The 16,266-nt window shown below is 35.2% G+C and overlaps 1 protein-coding gene across 20 annotated transcripts in view; it reads left to right on the top strand.

Annotated features, from left to right (window-relative positions):
- Window positions 1–16,266, top strand: part of MYCBP2 (MYC binding protein 2) — a 200,832-nt gene that overhangs the window by 111,095 nt on the left and 73,471 nt on the right. For 16 of the 20 annotated variants that reach the window (XM_040584251.1, XM_040584262.1, XM_040584260.1 and 13 more), the window contains 9 exons: window positions 28–128; window positions 1,549–1,767; window positions 3,098–3,323; window positions 3,526–3,644; window positions 6,629–6,716; window positions 10,371–10,423; window positions 11,750–11,922; window positions 12,263–12,407; window positions 14,300–14,512. In XM_040584251.1, coding sequence (XP_040440185.1) covers window positions 28–128; window positions 1,549–1,767; window positions 3,098–3,323; window positions 3,526–3,644; window positions 6,629–6,716; window positions 10,371–10,423; window positions 11,750–11,922; window positions 12,263–12,407; window positions 14,300–14,512 — 1,337 coding nt within the window. The remainder of the gene's footprint in view (window positions 1–27; window positions 129–1,548; window positions 1,768–3,097; window positions 3,324–3,525; window positions 3,645–6,628; window positions 6,717–10,370; window positions 10,424–11,749; window positions 11,923–12,262; window positions 12,408–14,299; window positions 14,513–16,266) is intronic. The other 4 variants (XM_040584258.1, XM_040584263.1, XM_040584248.1 and 1 more) reach the window with 1 other exon arrangement.

The following is a 16,266-nucleotide window of genomic DNA, read 5'->3' as shown; positions in this document are numbered from 1 at the left end:
ACCTGTATTGTATTTATCTTTGTTTAGCTGAAGACATTCCAGAACTACTCAGCTCTTCCAGTCTGTTTTCAATGCTGCTTCCCCTCATAATAGCCTACATAGGACCAGTAGCAGCAGCTATTCCCAAGGTATGCTCCTCAACAGAAATTATTGAAGAAATTTAAGAGTGTTATACATTAAAAGGTTTACTTTGGAAATGTAAACATCTTGATTTCTTAAGTTTTTGTGAATATAATGGTTTGTATTTGACCATGTGACTCATTATGAATTTTCCAAGTGTCAGGAATTTTAAAAACAAATCACCTTTTCAAAATGCCTGTTTTCTTTTTAACTTACATTGAAGACATTATGAAAAAAATACCTTAAAGAAGCAGAGAGAAAGATCATAGAATCTTAAAATGGTTTGGGTTGGAAGGGGCGTTAAAGATCACCTAGTTCCAACCCCCTGCATGGACAGGACACCTTCCACCAGACCAGGTTGCTCAAAGCCCCATCCAGCCTGGCCTTGAGCACTGCCAGGGATGGGGCATCCACAGCTTCTCTGGGCAGCCTGTGCCAGTGCTTCACCACCCTCACGGTATGAAAGGCTTTAACAGTAGGAAAAGACAGTAAGTTAGAATACTCTTCATTTCAGGGTCATTGATGAATATTAGTTGGAAGAATTTTTAAAAGATATTACGTAAATTCTACTTTTACAGTGAAAATCCAAAGCAGCGGTACCTGCTCATTAAATTAAGATTATTTATAGCAAATGTAGAGGTGGGAAGATGTCAGTTGTAAATAAAAATAATCTTACTTTTCAGTCACATAGCATTCTTCCATGTCCCTGGGTTGAAACACTCTTGAAATTGGTTATTAGATTTACAAATGTCATTAATCCTTCACTAGTAGACACGATTGCCTTTTATTGCTTTGTCATGAACAATGAACATGAATAGGTTAAACTCTTTTCTGTCTTCTCATTAAAGTGGGGAGGAAAGACATCTGGCCACTAAAAATCTAGCAGGTTAATTTCATCAAAAATAGCTTCAAATTTTAATTAACTTGTTACTGTGATGAACTGGTGTTTAGAACAAAGTGTTTTACTTTAGAAGTATTCTCCTTGGAAGGTGTCAAAAATTAGAGATAAGTGCGATGCTTAACACTAAATGCATTAAAATATATTAAATATTTGAAAAAACAGTGTTGTTATAGAACAAAATATAACTGGACTAGGACTCCAGTATGGTATTTGCTTTCTGTCAACTCGTGCATATTTGTAAATATTACAGCTTTTTAGTAGGAGCTGGTTTAGTGAAAGTATCTTGCAGTTGTGTACAGATTTTTGTTTCAGCTTTGACAAGTCTGCAAGAGAAGTGTTTGAGATGAATGTAGTGGTTCTTTTTTTATCAAGATTGTGTAGATGCAGAATTGGAAAGTGACTGGATGAATTGTAGTAGTGATATTCTGAAAACATCCAAACCATCTCTGTAGAGAAATGTAAGTTCGTGAGTATTGTATTCACACAGTCATAGGTAATACTTTATTGCGTGTGGTGTTATGTTACAGGTTGCTGTTGAGGTCTTTGGCCTAGTACAACAGTTACTTCCTTCTGTGGCAGTTCTGAATCAGAAATATGCCCCTCCAGCTTTTAACCCAAATCAGTCTACAGACAGCACCACTGGAAACCAACCGGAGCAAGGGCTTTCAGCTTGTACTACCTCCAATCACTATGCTGTTGTAGAAAGTGAGCATCCCTATAAACCTGCCTGTGTTACGCACTATAAGGTAAGCACCATTTCTAAGTGCATACGCAGTTTCTTCAAAGCTTTTGACACAGGGCTTTCGTTTCGTTAACATTTACTGTCTGAAAAATTGTTGCATTGGGTGATAATTCCTAAATTTGCTCTGTCATAGATTTTCCTACTGTGACTCGCAGTTTCTCTGCTTGAACTGTCTTGATTATAGAAGTTGGAAGTCTTTATCCATACATTTTCTAATCAGATCTCAGACTTTCTTACCTAATGCTAAAGCAATGTTTTGTAAAAATACCAAATGCCAATTTTAGTCAAATTAATATGCATTATAGTAAAGACGTCCCTATGGTGGCTGTCGCTGTCTGACAATTTAAATTCTTCATTAATTACTTCCACTTGGGGCATTATTTAACATTGCAGAAGTCTCTGAAGTCCTCTTTAACTGGGTTAAATCACTCTGCATGGGATTCATTCTGCCTTACATGCATGACTATTACAATAAAACTACATTTTCCTCTATGTCAATAAAGGGTGTTTTTTCTAGTTCAGTAAAGGGCTGAGGTATAAATTACATGCCTGAGAGATAAATCTCATGTTACAGTTCTTGAAATAGTGAGTTCTGCAGTTGCATTGATTTCATGACTGTAAATACAGAGGCTGCAAACCTGGAATTGAGTAAGAGCTGGAGGAGGTCATTAATTATTATTCTACTATTCTGCTTGCTTGTCCTGTGAGGCAGCAAGACATCCACTGCAGAAAATGTAGTTGTTATATGATCTTCCTGATGCAATGATGCTAATTGTTGTTCTAAACGTTTATGGAGCTCATCTGAAGACTTAAACTTAGTTGCTACTGCATTTGATTTTCTGTAGCTATATGCTGTCATACTGCAGGCCATGTTCACAAGTGTGATTCAGCTGCTGTGTACTTTTCTAGGATTGCCCAAAAGAAATATTGAATATGTTTTTTGAAGTTTGCATTCAAAAAGGTATTTGAGAGCTACATGTTTATAGTAGTTCGTGGTTGTTTTGTTTAATGATCCTGTGCAGAGTTCTTAAAAACAATCACGAATAGTATCATAAGTGCAAATACTTAATCTGAACAGAAGTTATAATACATGATTGTAATTCAGTAAGGCATTTCAGGTATATCTGAATTTCAAAGAATAAATCAGGTTAATGTTAATCAAAAGCATGTCAAAACAACTGTACAGAATTACATAACTGAATCACTTTCATAGTCTAAAGAGTTAAAACTAAATGGAAATGAAAAAATGTAAAAAACAACCACCCCCCAAGCCCACTTATCCCCTCCCCCTGCCCCCAAAACTTGTACATAATTAGGCTATTGTTTTGTTGTAGGTGACTTTTCCTGAATGTGTCAGGTGGATAACAATAGAGTTTGACATTCAGTGTGGCACTGCTCAATCAGAGGATGTTCTTCGTTTACTAATTCCTGTCAGAATTGCACAGAGTCTGGGATTTGGACCAAAGCATGCTTCTGTTCATGAAAACCTTAATTCATGGATAGAACTGAAAAAATTCTCTGGATCTTCAGGATGGCCCACCATGGTATTAGTATTGCCAGGTAATAAATAGATACTGCAGTAATTTCTAGTAATTTGATATTAGGTTTCTTGTTTCAAGTGGTGATCTATGTGTTATTCATGGTTTTACTTTACATTTAAAGCCTGGGTTTCATATATGGTCATGTAGAAAAAACATACAAAAAGAGGAGAAATATTAGTATCTTTATAATGTATTTTATGTATCCTTTTACTTCCTATAAGGAAATGAAGCTCTTTTTTCTCTGGAGACTGCATCAGACTATGTGAAGGATGAAAAGGCTTGTTTTTATGGTTTCAAATGTTATGCAATTGGATATGAATTTAGTCCAGGATCTGATGAGGTAAGGAAAAAGTGAAATGGCTAAAATTGCTGCACCTATTAACTGTCTTCTGTAAGGCCAGGGTTTTTTAGTGAAAATATTTGCATTTCCACTTCTGACTAAATAACATTAGCAAAATACTTCTAAATTAATTTCATACTATTTGTTTGGAATTCTTTGAATATTGTTGGAGTGGCTTTTTGTATGGTTTGGATTTTTTAATAACTCTGACAGTCTGCAAATACGTACCATGATTTTTGTCTAGTATGTCAATGGGATATTAAATTTCCTAAAATTCTGACCTAGTTTTCCATCAGAAATCCAAAGGATTGGGCGTTTCAGATATACAGTGATTAGTGTTCTGCTGTCAGTGCCAATTATGGGATGAAACTTACATTATTTTTCCAGTGTTCACCCATACCAGAACTTTCAGACTCCCTGGAAATGCTGTGCTCAGTTAGGCTACCTGAGATTTTGCACAGCGGTCACCTCATCTTGCCTTTAAGGTTGAGTCACTTCCACCACTGTTTCCTTGCTGCAAAGGGAAGATAAAATTTCTTCATGTCCTTGAGCCAATGCTTTATTTTGTCTTTTTAAGAGATTACTGAAAATAGTTAATGTGCTTTATAATAATTCCAGAAAAATGGCCCTTCCCTGATCTTGGGAGTCTTTGGGCCTATTGCTTCATGTGAACTTCACAAGGTTTGCATCTTGCTTTACACCAAAACCTTCCAGAAGATTTACCTGATCTTATTCCTGGATTCTGCTCAAGCTAAATAATGTCTTCAGGTTTTCAGAACATGAGATTGTTTGGAATTCCAAACATGCCAGATAAGAAAACATACCATAAGATTATTAGCTATGATAGTCTCATTGGCTTGCTGCAAATCAAGTTTATAAATCCTATAGATAATCTAACTAGTTTGTGTTTGAGTAATAATAATGATTTTTGCTTAAGCAGAAAAAAAGATGCAGATTTGTATATGTCATGAATTTTTTAGAAGCAGTGGCAAACAAAGCTGCTGGCATGCTTTTAACACTCCATGCTGAAACTTGCTAGCCAATGTTAACTGTATCATCTAAGGAAAAGTTGCAAATAATTGTTTTCAAACATACATTTTTATAGACTGAACACTCTAATTTAAATTCTAGAAATAGAAAATCAAGTTTTTCAGTGTTTAAGCTACCATGCATCTCAGGACTAAAGCATCTATAAGTAACTTTAAGTAACTGGACGCACAATGTAAGTTTCTCCTTCTTTTGGGAACTTTGTGATTACAATTTTCTGAAGTGTTACCAGTGGTAGAAAAAGAAGCCTATGTTCTGGTGACCACTGTTTTCTCTAGCTTAAAGTAACAAAGTATCAGTCAGACCTAACTCAAGTCAGTGGGATTAATTTTTGCACCATCTGATTCTTTCTCCTCCTAAAGGACAAGCTTCTGGTACCATTACATAACTATAGTACATCAAATGACATTTCATTGTTAGGGAAGTCTTTGCAAAAACTGACATGTCATTGAGTGTGAGCAAGTGCATCAAAGGAATCGGCTGTAGTTGAACTATTAATTTAAACCTAGGATTTTTGCAAAAATTGTAGATTTATGCTTTGATAAATGAAAAGGAAGACTTTTTGCTGGTCAATATTGAATCTACAAATATATATGCAAAATCTGCCTTTTGCATAAAGGGTGTTCACATAAGCAGAGACCTTGCAGTGAGTGGATCGACGTTTCAGATCTTTATTTGCTTTCTATTTCATAACCTGCTGTTTTGAGTCCTAAAGATGCAGTTTATCAAGGATTTAGTCTAAAATGCATTTTGGAGATTTTTTTGGTCTGCTTGGGAGTCTGGAGAATACAAGGCAAGTCTAGGGTTACTGATTTTGAAGACTCTTTCCAAAAGGATTTTTTAGTCTACTTTTTATGTTGCTGCTTTCTCAAAGTCTGCAAGAAGATCCATCAGATGGAGGTTTCCATCTCCCCTGCTGGTTTTTGGTGGTGGGTCGGTGGGGGTTTTTTCTTCCATGAGAGGTATTTGTCAGAGGTGTACTGAATCACTCATGCATTTCTTCAAAATTTAAAATTGGTGTTAGTGTCGCTATCTTTTTTGTGAGCAGTTAAAGAGTTTGTGCCTGCATGTAGCTGAGACAAGTTGAAGGGAAACTCAGATACATTTCTTTATGTTTTAAAAAGTAGCAGCAGCCTTCTTAGCCGTACTAGTCTCCCCCCATTCCTTGCATCCAACCTCCTTCCCTCCATGTATTTGAAACCCATGTGCATGGTCTGTCCTTTTTTTCTTGTGAACAAGGTTGAAAGGTACTGATTGAGAAGCTCTCATGTTTTCAGTGACAAGTCTGGGGGGAGGCAGGGAGTCTTCTCATTCCCTAGAACAGCAGTGTTAATCGGAAGAAATGTTACCAGTGCAAACAGAAGGGAAAAACTGCCAAGGGTGTCTCCCAGGATCTATAATGGAGAAAGGGAAATAATGGAATCTTTTTTTCCCGTCCTTGCCTTTCAACTAGAGAAGGGGAAGAGGAAAAAAGTTATGAACAGTACTACCTTTAAACAAGGTGGCAAGGTGAGCTTCTGTGGAGTGTATATATGTACAGCATAGAAGATGCATTGCTTTGCAATCTGTATATGTATTGGTAAGGTGGTTTTGGGGGGTTTGTTTTTTTTTTTTTTTTTATTAGGAAGTTTCCTTTCTTTTTAACATTACAGACAAAAGACAATTATCATCTTCAGATGTTTTTACTAGGCTACCAGAAGCATGGTAACCCATTTATTAATACTCTTACCTAGTTGAAATTGTTCCAGAATTTTTGGTACGCTAGCCCATGTCACAGCAAAACATGACAATAGATGTATGGCAAGAAGTGTTTCACAGGAACTTGAAATGGAACATAAAATTAGTATCTTTTAGGATAAAGCAGTGTCAGGGAAAAATACTCATTGTCCTATTTTCTGAGACACTATTTTTGTTTCTAAATTGGTTTCAATTTTAAGGGTATTATTCAGCTGGAGAAAGAACTGGCAAATTTAGGAGGATCATGTGCAGCAGCTTTGATGAAGAAAGATCTAGCTCTTCCTATTGGTAAGTCCTACTCAAAGAACATACTTTGTTATTTCATCATTTGAGGTTTTCTGAATTAATACTATCTTTAAATCTTAATGTTGCTCTTAGAGATAATCACACCAAACTGATTCTTAAAACTGAATTAATCAAACAAGATAATAAAGTAGTGAAGTTTTCTGCCTACACTGTTCCCTTCATGTGTGTATGGGGGGAGGGAAATGTGGTCATTTAAATCTGAATGAACTCACCGCATCCACAGGTAGTGTATCAGTGTATGAGCTATGTCCTACAGTTTCCTCGTGGTACTTCACAAATGTGCAGGTATCTTATTTGTGTTTCTCTTTCACTGTTTCTTCTCCCTGCACTCCACACCTTTCTGAATGAATAATACCTGCAGCTTTGAATTGCGAAATGTAAAATTAGTTGTTCAAAATTGAAAATGACCATTACATATGTAGACCTTATACCCTAAAATATCTACTGTAGGGTTTGGAGTTTTTTACAATTGCAAAAATAGCTACACACTTTTAGAGCAGATGAAGTACATAAAAGTTTACAGTAACCCAAATGCAATTTAAAATGTTGCAATTTATAATGTAAGGAAAACTATGAGTTTATGAAAATTAATGGATATGGAGATTGAATTAGAACTTCTAATGATGCCACCATGTTCTGTGTAATAGAATTTCTCCTAATTAACATTAGTGTATAGGAAAAACAGACTTACAATATATAATAGGATATCTTTTTGATCATTTTAATTTAGGAGCAAAAATGAGAGCTCAAATATTGTTAATGAGACTGGAAATGTGTATTAATGAGCAGGAGGGCATTGAATAGTGTGCAGTTATAACCACAAAACCTAATTTGGAATTTTTAACCTGGTATTTTGCTTGAGTATTGGATGTTCAAATTTCTTACTTTGTTTTAAATAGGCACCTCAATTGCACTGGTAGATCTCACTTCTCTCTCAAAAGTACAGGCAATTCTATAGTTTAAATAGTGCCCTCTTATCCTTCAAACAGCCTCATTAAATCCTTAGTTGTATTGACTTCCCTAGCACTCATTTATCCTGTTGTTGTCCTATGCAAAAAAAAAAAAAAAAAAAAAAGCTAACATTGAAAGCTTTTAACTTAATTTCCTAGGTTTTCTAATATTTTCTACTTCTCCATAATTTTTTTTTTGTTTTGTTCTAATTTTGAATGTCTAAACAAGAAGGGAGAGTAGGTGGTACATAGACCAGCTTTAAATGCTTTCAGAGAGAAGGAATTTGAAATAAAACATGCTTTTATGTTACGTATGCAGTCTCAGCCACCTATAAAAGTGGTTGTCTATGATCTACAAGAGAGGAGGGATAAGTGCGTTGCCTGTAAAAAGGCCTCCTGATTACTGATGTAATTACAATTTAATCAGCTCACTCTTTACCTAACACCAACTTAAGGACTTTAGCCAAGTCTGTTAGTGTTGCTGACAATACTACAATGCAAATTACATACGTTTGTATTATTTCTCTACAAGATCACTGGACCCTGTGATAAACAAAATAAACAAAACTGATGAAGTATACGCAGCAGTGGTAGTTACTTGTGAATGGAAACTACTGTGCAACCTTTTTAAGATGTTTTCAGTTGTCTGTAATTTTGCTCTAAGTGTTTTGCTTGGTGTCTCAGAAAAACACTATGGCAGAAAAAGAGGTTAAAATGGGGTTTTCTAGAGCAACATTTAAATGTCTTAGTATTAGACTGGTAGTTTTTTTCTTTTTCTGTGTTCTAAATTATGTATCTTCTACCTTTTGCTGCAAGTGAAATAGTGTTTTTAAAAATACTGTATTAGTGCCATTGCTCACCGACAGAGCAGTGTTGTATTTGTGGAATGGAGTGTCATTTAAGAAAAACCTATATAATCATATAAAAGACTGTCTTGTAATGCATACATACAGGAAAGCCCTTTTTGTTAGACTTCCCATACTTTATAATTTCTACAATTTTACCTCTGTTTTATGTGTGGATGTATAGGCTAAACGAAGTAACCTAAAAGGCTTACTCCACAAAGTAATTAGCAACTTAACTTACAATTCCTGAACTTTGGGATTTAGAAGTTAGGCATCTATATCTAAGGTAGTAGCTCTAACCTTCTATTAGAGTTAAATTAGATATCTTCAGAGGATGGTTCATGTCATCCTTAGATGAAGATGTAAGAAAAATTAATCACCCATAGGAGGAGCCTGTTTCTCCTTCATTTATTTTAAAGGTATCTTTCAAGTCTGTATCTATACCTAAGTCTGAGCTCATTTCATGCTTCGCTGCCCAAAACTAGGTAAAGTAATCCTGTTCCATTTCCCGGAAACTAAGTGTTCTTAAAACCTGGTAATTTTAATGAAGACAATAAGAAACTTCATGAACTTTCTCTCAGTGAAAATAGGATGATTGAACTGACTTCAAATCAGTTTTTACTGGTATCCTTGTAGGACCCTTCCATCTTCAGCTTTATTTGCATGATTTATCTTGATGTATTGACTTTAAGGAGGTTGTCCTTCACAAAGACGTACTTGGCTTTTTAGTAATTGCTGTAAGTGGCTATATTCTGTATACAAGTAACCAAATACCTGTCAAGTATTCCTCTAGAACCATTAGGGAAAAAAGTGTTTTGAAAGAACATTAAGAAGGTCTAGCATCCTCGCTCTAGAGGAAGATGAACCAGACAGTGATTCGTTCCTGTATTAGGAAAACTTTATCTTTGAGATACACGCAAATACTATTTGAGTTCCCGTGTTCAAAAGGTCACAATTCCTCCTTGCCAGTTCTCCAAGACTTTAAAATACTTCTTCCCAAGAGAGAGATCTGGTCTGTGACAAAGAATTAACTTATACAGCAATGTGGAATTGATTGATGTTTTTAACATTGTTACTTACTTGTTTGATTTGATAGAAGTTATTTCTGAGAGCAGATTTTTTTATATATCTTCATTTCTTTGGATTTTAAAAATGCCTTAGGACTTCATTCTTCTCACTTCTCTTTCTCTCTTCTGACTAGTAGAATTGCCTGACATGTTTTTGAGAGAAGGTAGAAATATGGTAACCTTACCTGTTTTACTTTTCTGTTAAAAGACTGTGTTTGGCAATTCTGGTCACCCTGGAAATCGGACTTTTTTGAGTTGTATTTGTAAGAAAGGAATATTGTGTAATAGAATGTATTCAAGTTTTATGTTTTAGGGGGAATGGTAATTTGCAAAATTGTGCAGAGTTTATCAGGTTTTTGAATACTGGTACTAGGGTAGTAAGCTCTTGAAAGGGAGCAGCTGGTGCATACCCACAAGTACTGCTTCCCAGAAACCATCTTGACCTCCCAAAATGTTTTTCTGAAAATACCTAGTCACATCCAAAGATTTGCCATACATACTGTCTTGGAGATAAGAAAAGTACCAAATTTTGTTTTGTGTAATGGATATTGTTTATTTGCTTGTGCACTGAACTACACTATACTGCATGTTTACTACGTTACTTGAGAATACTAATCTTTCAACTGCTGGTTAAGTAATATTACACATCATCATGCAAACCTAAATTTTGTAATATACAAAGCTTCACTAAACAGAATTGAATTTCACATTCTATAATATGTAGATAAATCTCAATACTATTGTTATGAGAAATATATGATTATATTTTTACAGCAGGTAATGAATTTGAAGAAGATCTTGAGATACTTGAAGAGGCTGCCTTACAGGTATACTGTGGCTTTTTATCCATATCAGCGTACTTAAGCACATAATTGCATTTCAACTTTTTGACTGCTACAGAAGAAAATCACATGTAAGGTTTTTATAGTAGAAGGGAATCCGGCTTGTTATAAAACAGTTTAAGAAAGTATTGTGGAAGTTTAGTATTTATATTATATCTTCTAATACTAAATCTTATTAAAAATGCATAAAATATCACATAGAAGGTTAGATGACCAAGTATAATTCAAAATATCTGTTTGGCTTAAGTTGTACTATTCAGCAAATTTTAAAAGTTACCAAAATTAACCCTTCACATGTCTTTGTAATTGCAGAAATAAAATAATCTTTTCAGTTGAGCATTAACATTTATCAAGCCCTAAATAATATGATTGCAGTTGTTCTGGTTTGATGGTGCTATGTTGTTTGTTGTGATGGTAGCTAATGATGGTCAGTAAGTCCCTATTTATAGCCCCTAGCTGATGATGAACAGTGGAAAAATTTTCAATGTTCTTTCTCTTTCCTAATTATCTTAAGGGCAACTGTTTTGAAATTCAGTTGTCACAGTACTTGCTGAAAAAACTCATCAGTGCTACAGTATGACACCAATGCATAGGTCTTAGGTGACAGAACAGTAAACAGAAACCGTCTAGGAGGAATCAGATGTTCCTTGGAAGAAATATTTTTTCAGCAATCTGTTCTTGGACCCACTGTGTTCTAATTCAAAATGTGAGCTAGGAGTGTGCATGCAAGTCATGGATTCCCCTTTGCTTTTAGTCCTGTCTGTTCAGTGGTTTATGCATCTTTCCATCTTCCTTCCTTGCAAGGAAGGGATTTCTTTTACTTTGTCTCACCCCCAAAAATATCTTTCTTAAGACATCTGCCTTTCTACAAGTTGTACCTCTAGCCTTTTATTTTCTTTTGGAACATGCTCATTGATCACATTTTCAGAATGGATTTTCAGATTTTTCAGTTTTTCAGAATTTTAAGAATGCATTTTCTTTCTTCTGTCAGCAGTTTAGAATACTCTAACACGAAAGTCCGTGTTACCTTATTCTTTCCTCCAGAAATTCTCCCTCAACTCAAGCTCATTTAATTTCTTTTGACATACATTGTTGTTTTATAGACTGAGCTGACTTTTTCTTAAACTTTAATCAAAGTAAAGTTTATCCAGTTTTTATTCCGTTTATTCTCCTCCATGAATGGTTTTCAGTACCCAAACTGCCTATACCAATTGTGTCATGTCATGGGAAAGTGTCTGCATGTAAGATACTGAAAAGCACTTTTATGTCTCCAACCTTTCACCCCCACCTCAACCTCTGCCAAAAAAAAAGGTCTGCAAATCTCACTCCGGCATTCTTGGGAAAGGCTTGGCACTATCTCACTCACCAACCATTTTGGAAGCTCTCGAAGGAAATCTTCCACTGCAGGTACAGAGCAATGAGCAGTCATTTCTGGAGGATTTCATTGCTTGTGTACCAGGATCAAGTGGTGGACGACTTGCAAGGTAAAAGTTTGTATGCTGCATGAATAAACCCATTACTTCATAGTTTAATGTTTAAGTTTTGCAGCAAAGTAGAAAATGTTTAGTTATCTGCTAAACTTTAACACCTGTGCGCTGTTGCTTGTCTATACAAATAGCTATAGATCTTTAATAGTTATATCAAATATTAGTTAAATAAAATTACTTGGCCGTATTGTTTCTGTTAATATATTAGTTAAAAGTATTGTGTATTATAGAGCTTCTGCACCCTTTCTTATCTGGGAGTCATGTTTATACAGAGTAAGGATTTATATGTGGGGGGCTATAAAAGATATTAATGGTAGGGTTGTGGGGTTTTTTGTAGGTGGCTTCAGCCAGATTCATATGCTGATCCTCAAAAAACATCATTGATTTTGAATAAGGATGACATTCGGTGTGGCTGGCCAACTGTTATTACAGTACAAACAAAAGACCAGTATGGGGATGTTGTTCATGTTCCTAATATGAAGGTAATTATTTGAATCTTGGTTGTTCCTATAATTCGTTGTGTCATCTCTTAGTATTTGTTTTAAATATTCCACAGAATACTCTTGTATTGGACAGAAAGTGGCATTCATAAGTTCAATGTAGTCACACTTTCTTACCTATAAATCCACAAAATTACCAGAATCTGTATTACGCAAACACCATTTCATGCAGTTTATATTTTTTCTGTAATGAGCTACACATGCATAGCTCTGGAAATAACCAGTTGTAGGTGATGTTTGATAGTAATGATCTGTATGGTGATAGAATCCATTTTTTTTAACTTGTAAGCCAGGAAACAGTATAAATCATAGACTGAATAAATGTGATGGAAAAAAAGAATCAGAAGCACATTGATGGACCATTTTATAGTCACTTTATTTTAGACCAGAACAGCACTTCCCCCTTTTCTGTTTCTAATATCTGGAAGTTCTGTAGTTATTGAAATTAATAAAATAACTGGCAAGGTCTGAGATTCTTGGGTTTTGCTTCAGCCTCTTCAGTTAATCACTGTTCAGTTTTTTTAATGGTTCTTTTTTCAGTTGTTGAAGTACTGGAAAGGAAGTGTTTATGACAGCCTCAGGTAGAATTAGAAAATCTTTGCACACTTCAGAGAAAACCTATGTGATATGTGTAAAAGTTGGCTGCTTGAAGTGGCGAAGAACACAAACAAAACAAATTGAACACAAAATGGTTTTCATGTAGCTCTAATAAATTAGGTTATATCGATGTTTTAAACCCCACTGTTATTGTGGGGTAGTTGGTTTTGTTCAAACCCAAAAGTAGATGAAATACCTTTTACAGAGGCATGGTTCCTGCGATAAGAGCTCTCATATCTATTCTTTGTCTAGGATGTAATAATTGAAAGTTACCTTACAGTGAGCTGTAAACTCATTAATGAACAGTGAGTCTACAACAGTAACATACGAATCAGCTTAGTCACGAACACAGCTTGAGTGACATTTATACATGTGGTTACTGACTTAAATCTGTGACAGAGGAAGTGGAAAAGTCTTGAAGGTAGTGATTTTATCTATCAATCAGGAAAAGGGTATGTCAAAATATCATCAAAATTACAAATCATTGCTGGATATTTTTTTCCACATATGTATTAAAGTAATAAATCTTGATTCAATTTAATCATTCTGTTGGATTCATTCAGTGTGCAATGCAGTGGTACAACTTCCATAAATTAAGTCAAATTTTGGTAAAATGTTGTGTGAAATTTGCAATATTTAATGTACTTTATTGCAGATTTAGGATGAATAATGTATAAACTTATTTTCCAGATTGTCTGTTCTGCCTCAGAAAACTGTACTGCTGACTATTTTGCCTGCATTGATGGAGATGTGGTACCTCTGGGGAAAAAAAAAAGTCAATTAAAATATGCATTAAAGAGCACAGTATAAACGTAACAGTACTGATGTAGTAGGATGGCAGAGCCAGCCAGGATCCAATCTGGCCACTACTGATGCAGATCTAGCAAGCCCTGATGATTCACTCTGAAACCTGTGTGCTCATTTGGAAGGCTCTCTTCCTACTTCGTAGCATTTTCTGTTGTGGGAAAACTTAGCTAGGCATACCGGGCTACGTGCTGCTCCCCAGTGAGTGATCTGAGACTGGCAGAGTCAACACTGGCCCTTACTGATCATGTGCCAAGTCAGTTGGATGCGTCTCTCCTGTACATTTACATTTTTCAGAGATGCAATGCTTGGCTTTCCAGATTGTTGCTAAGTGTAGACACGGGTTTTTGCTACAGCTGGATTCATAGTAAGCACTCTAAGCACTTTGTCACTGTACCTTACCACATCTAAAAGATTATGTGTGTGTGTTTTCTCTCTCTAAATCATCTTATGTTTCCCATGTCTTATTGTAGGTAGAAGTCAAAGCTATTCCTGTTTCTCAGAAAAAAACATCTTTGCAACAAGAACAAGTTAAAAAGGTGCAACGAATACCAGGGAGTCCTGCAACAGCTGCTTCCCCTAGCAGTGATATGACCTTTGGAGGACTTCCTTCACCAAAGCTTGATTCTTCCTATGAGCCAATGATAGTAAAAGAAGCTCGATATATTGCAATTACAATGATGAAGGTAAATGACTGTCATTTAAGCAATATAACTATAAAATTCAGTATTCAAAGTGCTTAAAGTATGCAAAAGAGAAGGAAAAAACTGTATTTCATTTTGGTCACAATCTAAAAATACATTGATTACAAATTATTTTGGTTATGTTTAAGTTCAGTGTAAAACTAGATGCATCAAAAAGGCCAATTTCCTGAACTATAAAGCAGTTACAGACTGGATTAGCATTTAAAAAGAAAAGTTATATTTCATTGTGATTACACTTATTAACAAACTAGTCCAAGTTACTCAGGAGAAATTAAAACAGCTATTGAAATGGTGGAGGGGAAGTCAAACCAATGTATCCGTATAGAGTTGGAGTGTTGCAGTGGATCTGTATTAAAACTGTAAGTGGTGAACATAGGAAAAAAATATGAGCTCAGCATAATAGAAGGGTCACATAAATAATTCAATTTTTTGCAAAATTACAAAATTGCGAAAGAAGTTTGCAAAAAAAGCAAAAAATGCAAATTGAGTTCAAATATGCAAATGATTCATAAATATTAAACACGGTTTGTTGAAATTAGCCATTGTCAAATGGATCAGCTCAGAGACTTTGCCAGGAACAGTTTTTAAAAAGGTACAAATGGAAGAGTTAGTATTGAATAAGTGTATTTTAACACCTGCGATAAATTTACATATAAGTCACATTGACTCAGTTAAGAGATGTGACATGATGAGTATAATTAGCAGTTGGACATCTTTACAAGACATGATTAATCAGGAATCAGAGAAGGATAATGCTTAGTATAATCAGTATGGATTTATGGAGGGGAAAAATCAGCAAAGTAGCATATTTTAGAGGGCACAAGTTGTTTTCTGCATATAGCGCTACAGTTGCTATGTGTAAATAGTGCAACTGGCTACTAAATCATGTCTTAATGGATCAGTGAAAGGACTAAAAAATCAATATGGAGTACAACAAATGTTTTAAAAACTTGTTAAATCAAATGTCTTTAAAAGATATTTGCATCAGGGAGTGTATATCAAGGAGACAAGTGTGTTTGGCTTGTTTGGGTTTTTTTATTTGGAGTACTGCAAAGATCACTTCTTGGCTCGATGCTACTTGGTAATTTTATCAGTGACTTGAGGCAGGGAAAAAAATACATTATTTATTCAATGTTGGAACCCACATGGGATTTCTGATAGCCATTTTCCACAGGTACCTGCTGCTTCTTTTCCAGTAACAGGTGGCAAATCTGCTCCCACAACTGTTATGGTGGCACATCTAGCAATGTGTTAGATACTCTGGAGTAAATGATAGTGGAATGAGTGTAGGGTGTCTAGAAATTAATTTCTAGATCTGATGGACCCTTTGAGTGAGGAATGCTTGATGTTAGCTTGTTAACTTGTCGTCTTTTTTTAACTGAGTCAGGCTAAGATAAAATGAAAATAAAAGTATTTGGTTAAAGTTATCTTAGTAGATAATAGCAGTAGAAGTCTTGGTAAAGATAAAAGTAAAACAGTACAAGTACACACCAAAGTAAAATACAAAAAGTGTTTCTCTCTTCTTGTTGAAACATGCTTGACTTCCATATTTAACACCTTGCTGGGGAATCTTCCAGAAATTCCTTTTAGGTTAAGTCTTTTCTGTCCAACACCTTAACATTTTTTTGTTTTGTTCAGAAGAGAGCTGATATTTTGCTGCTTAAATTAAGGACTGTCTTGACATACTGGGAAATGCAAATATGTTGCCTGCTGTACTTGATTAGCTTATTAACAAC

This window comes from Falco naumanni, chromosome 2 (assembly GCF_017639655.2).
Source record: "Falco naumanni isolate bFalNau1 chromosome 2, bFalNau1.pat, whole genome shotgun sequence".
In the NCBI taxonomy this organism is placed as follows: Eukaryota; Metazoa; Chordata; class Aves; order Falconiformes; family Falconidae; genus Falco; species Falco naumanni.
The sequence above is the reverse complement of the archived record's forward strand: the minus strand, read 5'-3'. Positions and strand labels throughout refer to the sequence as shown.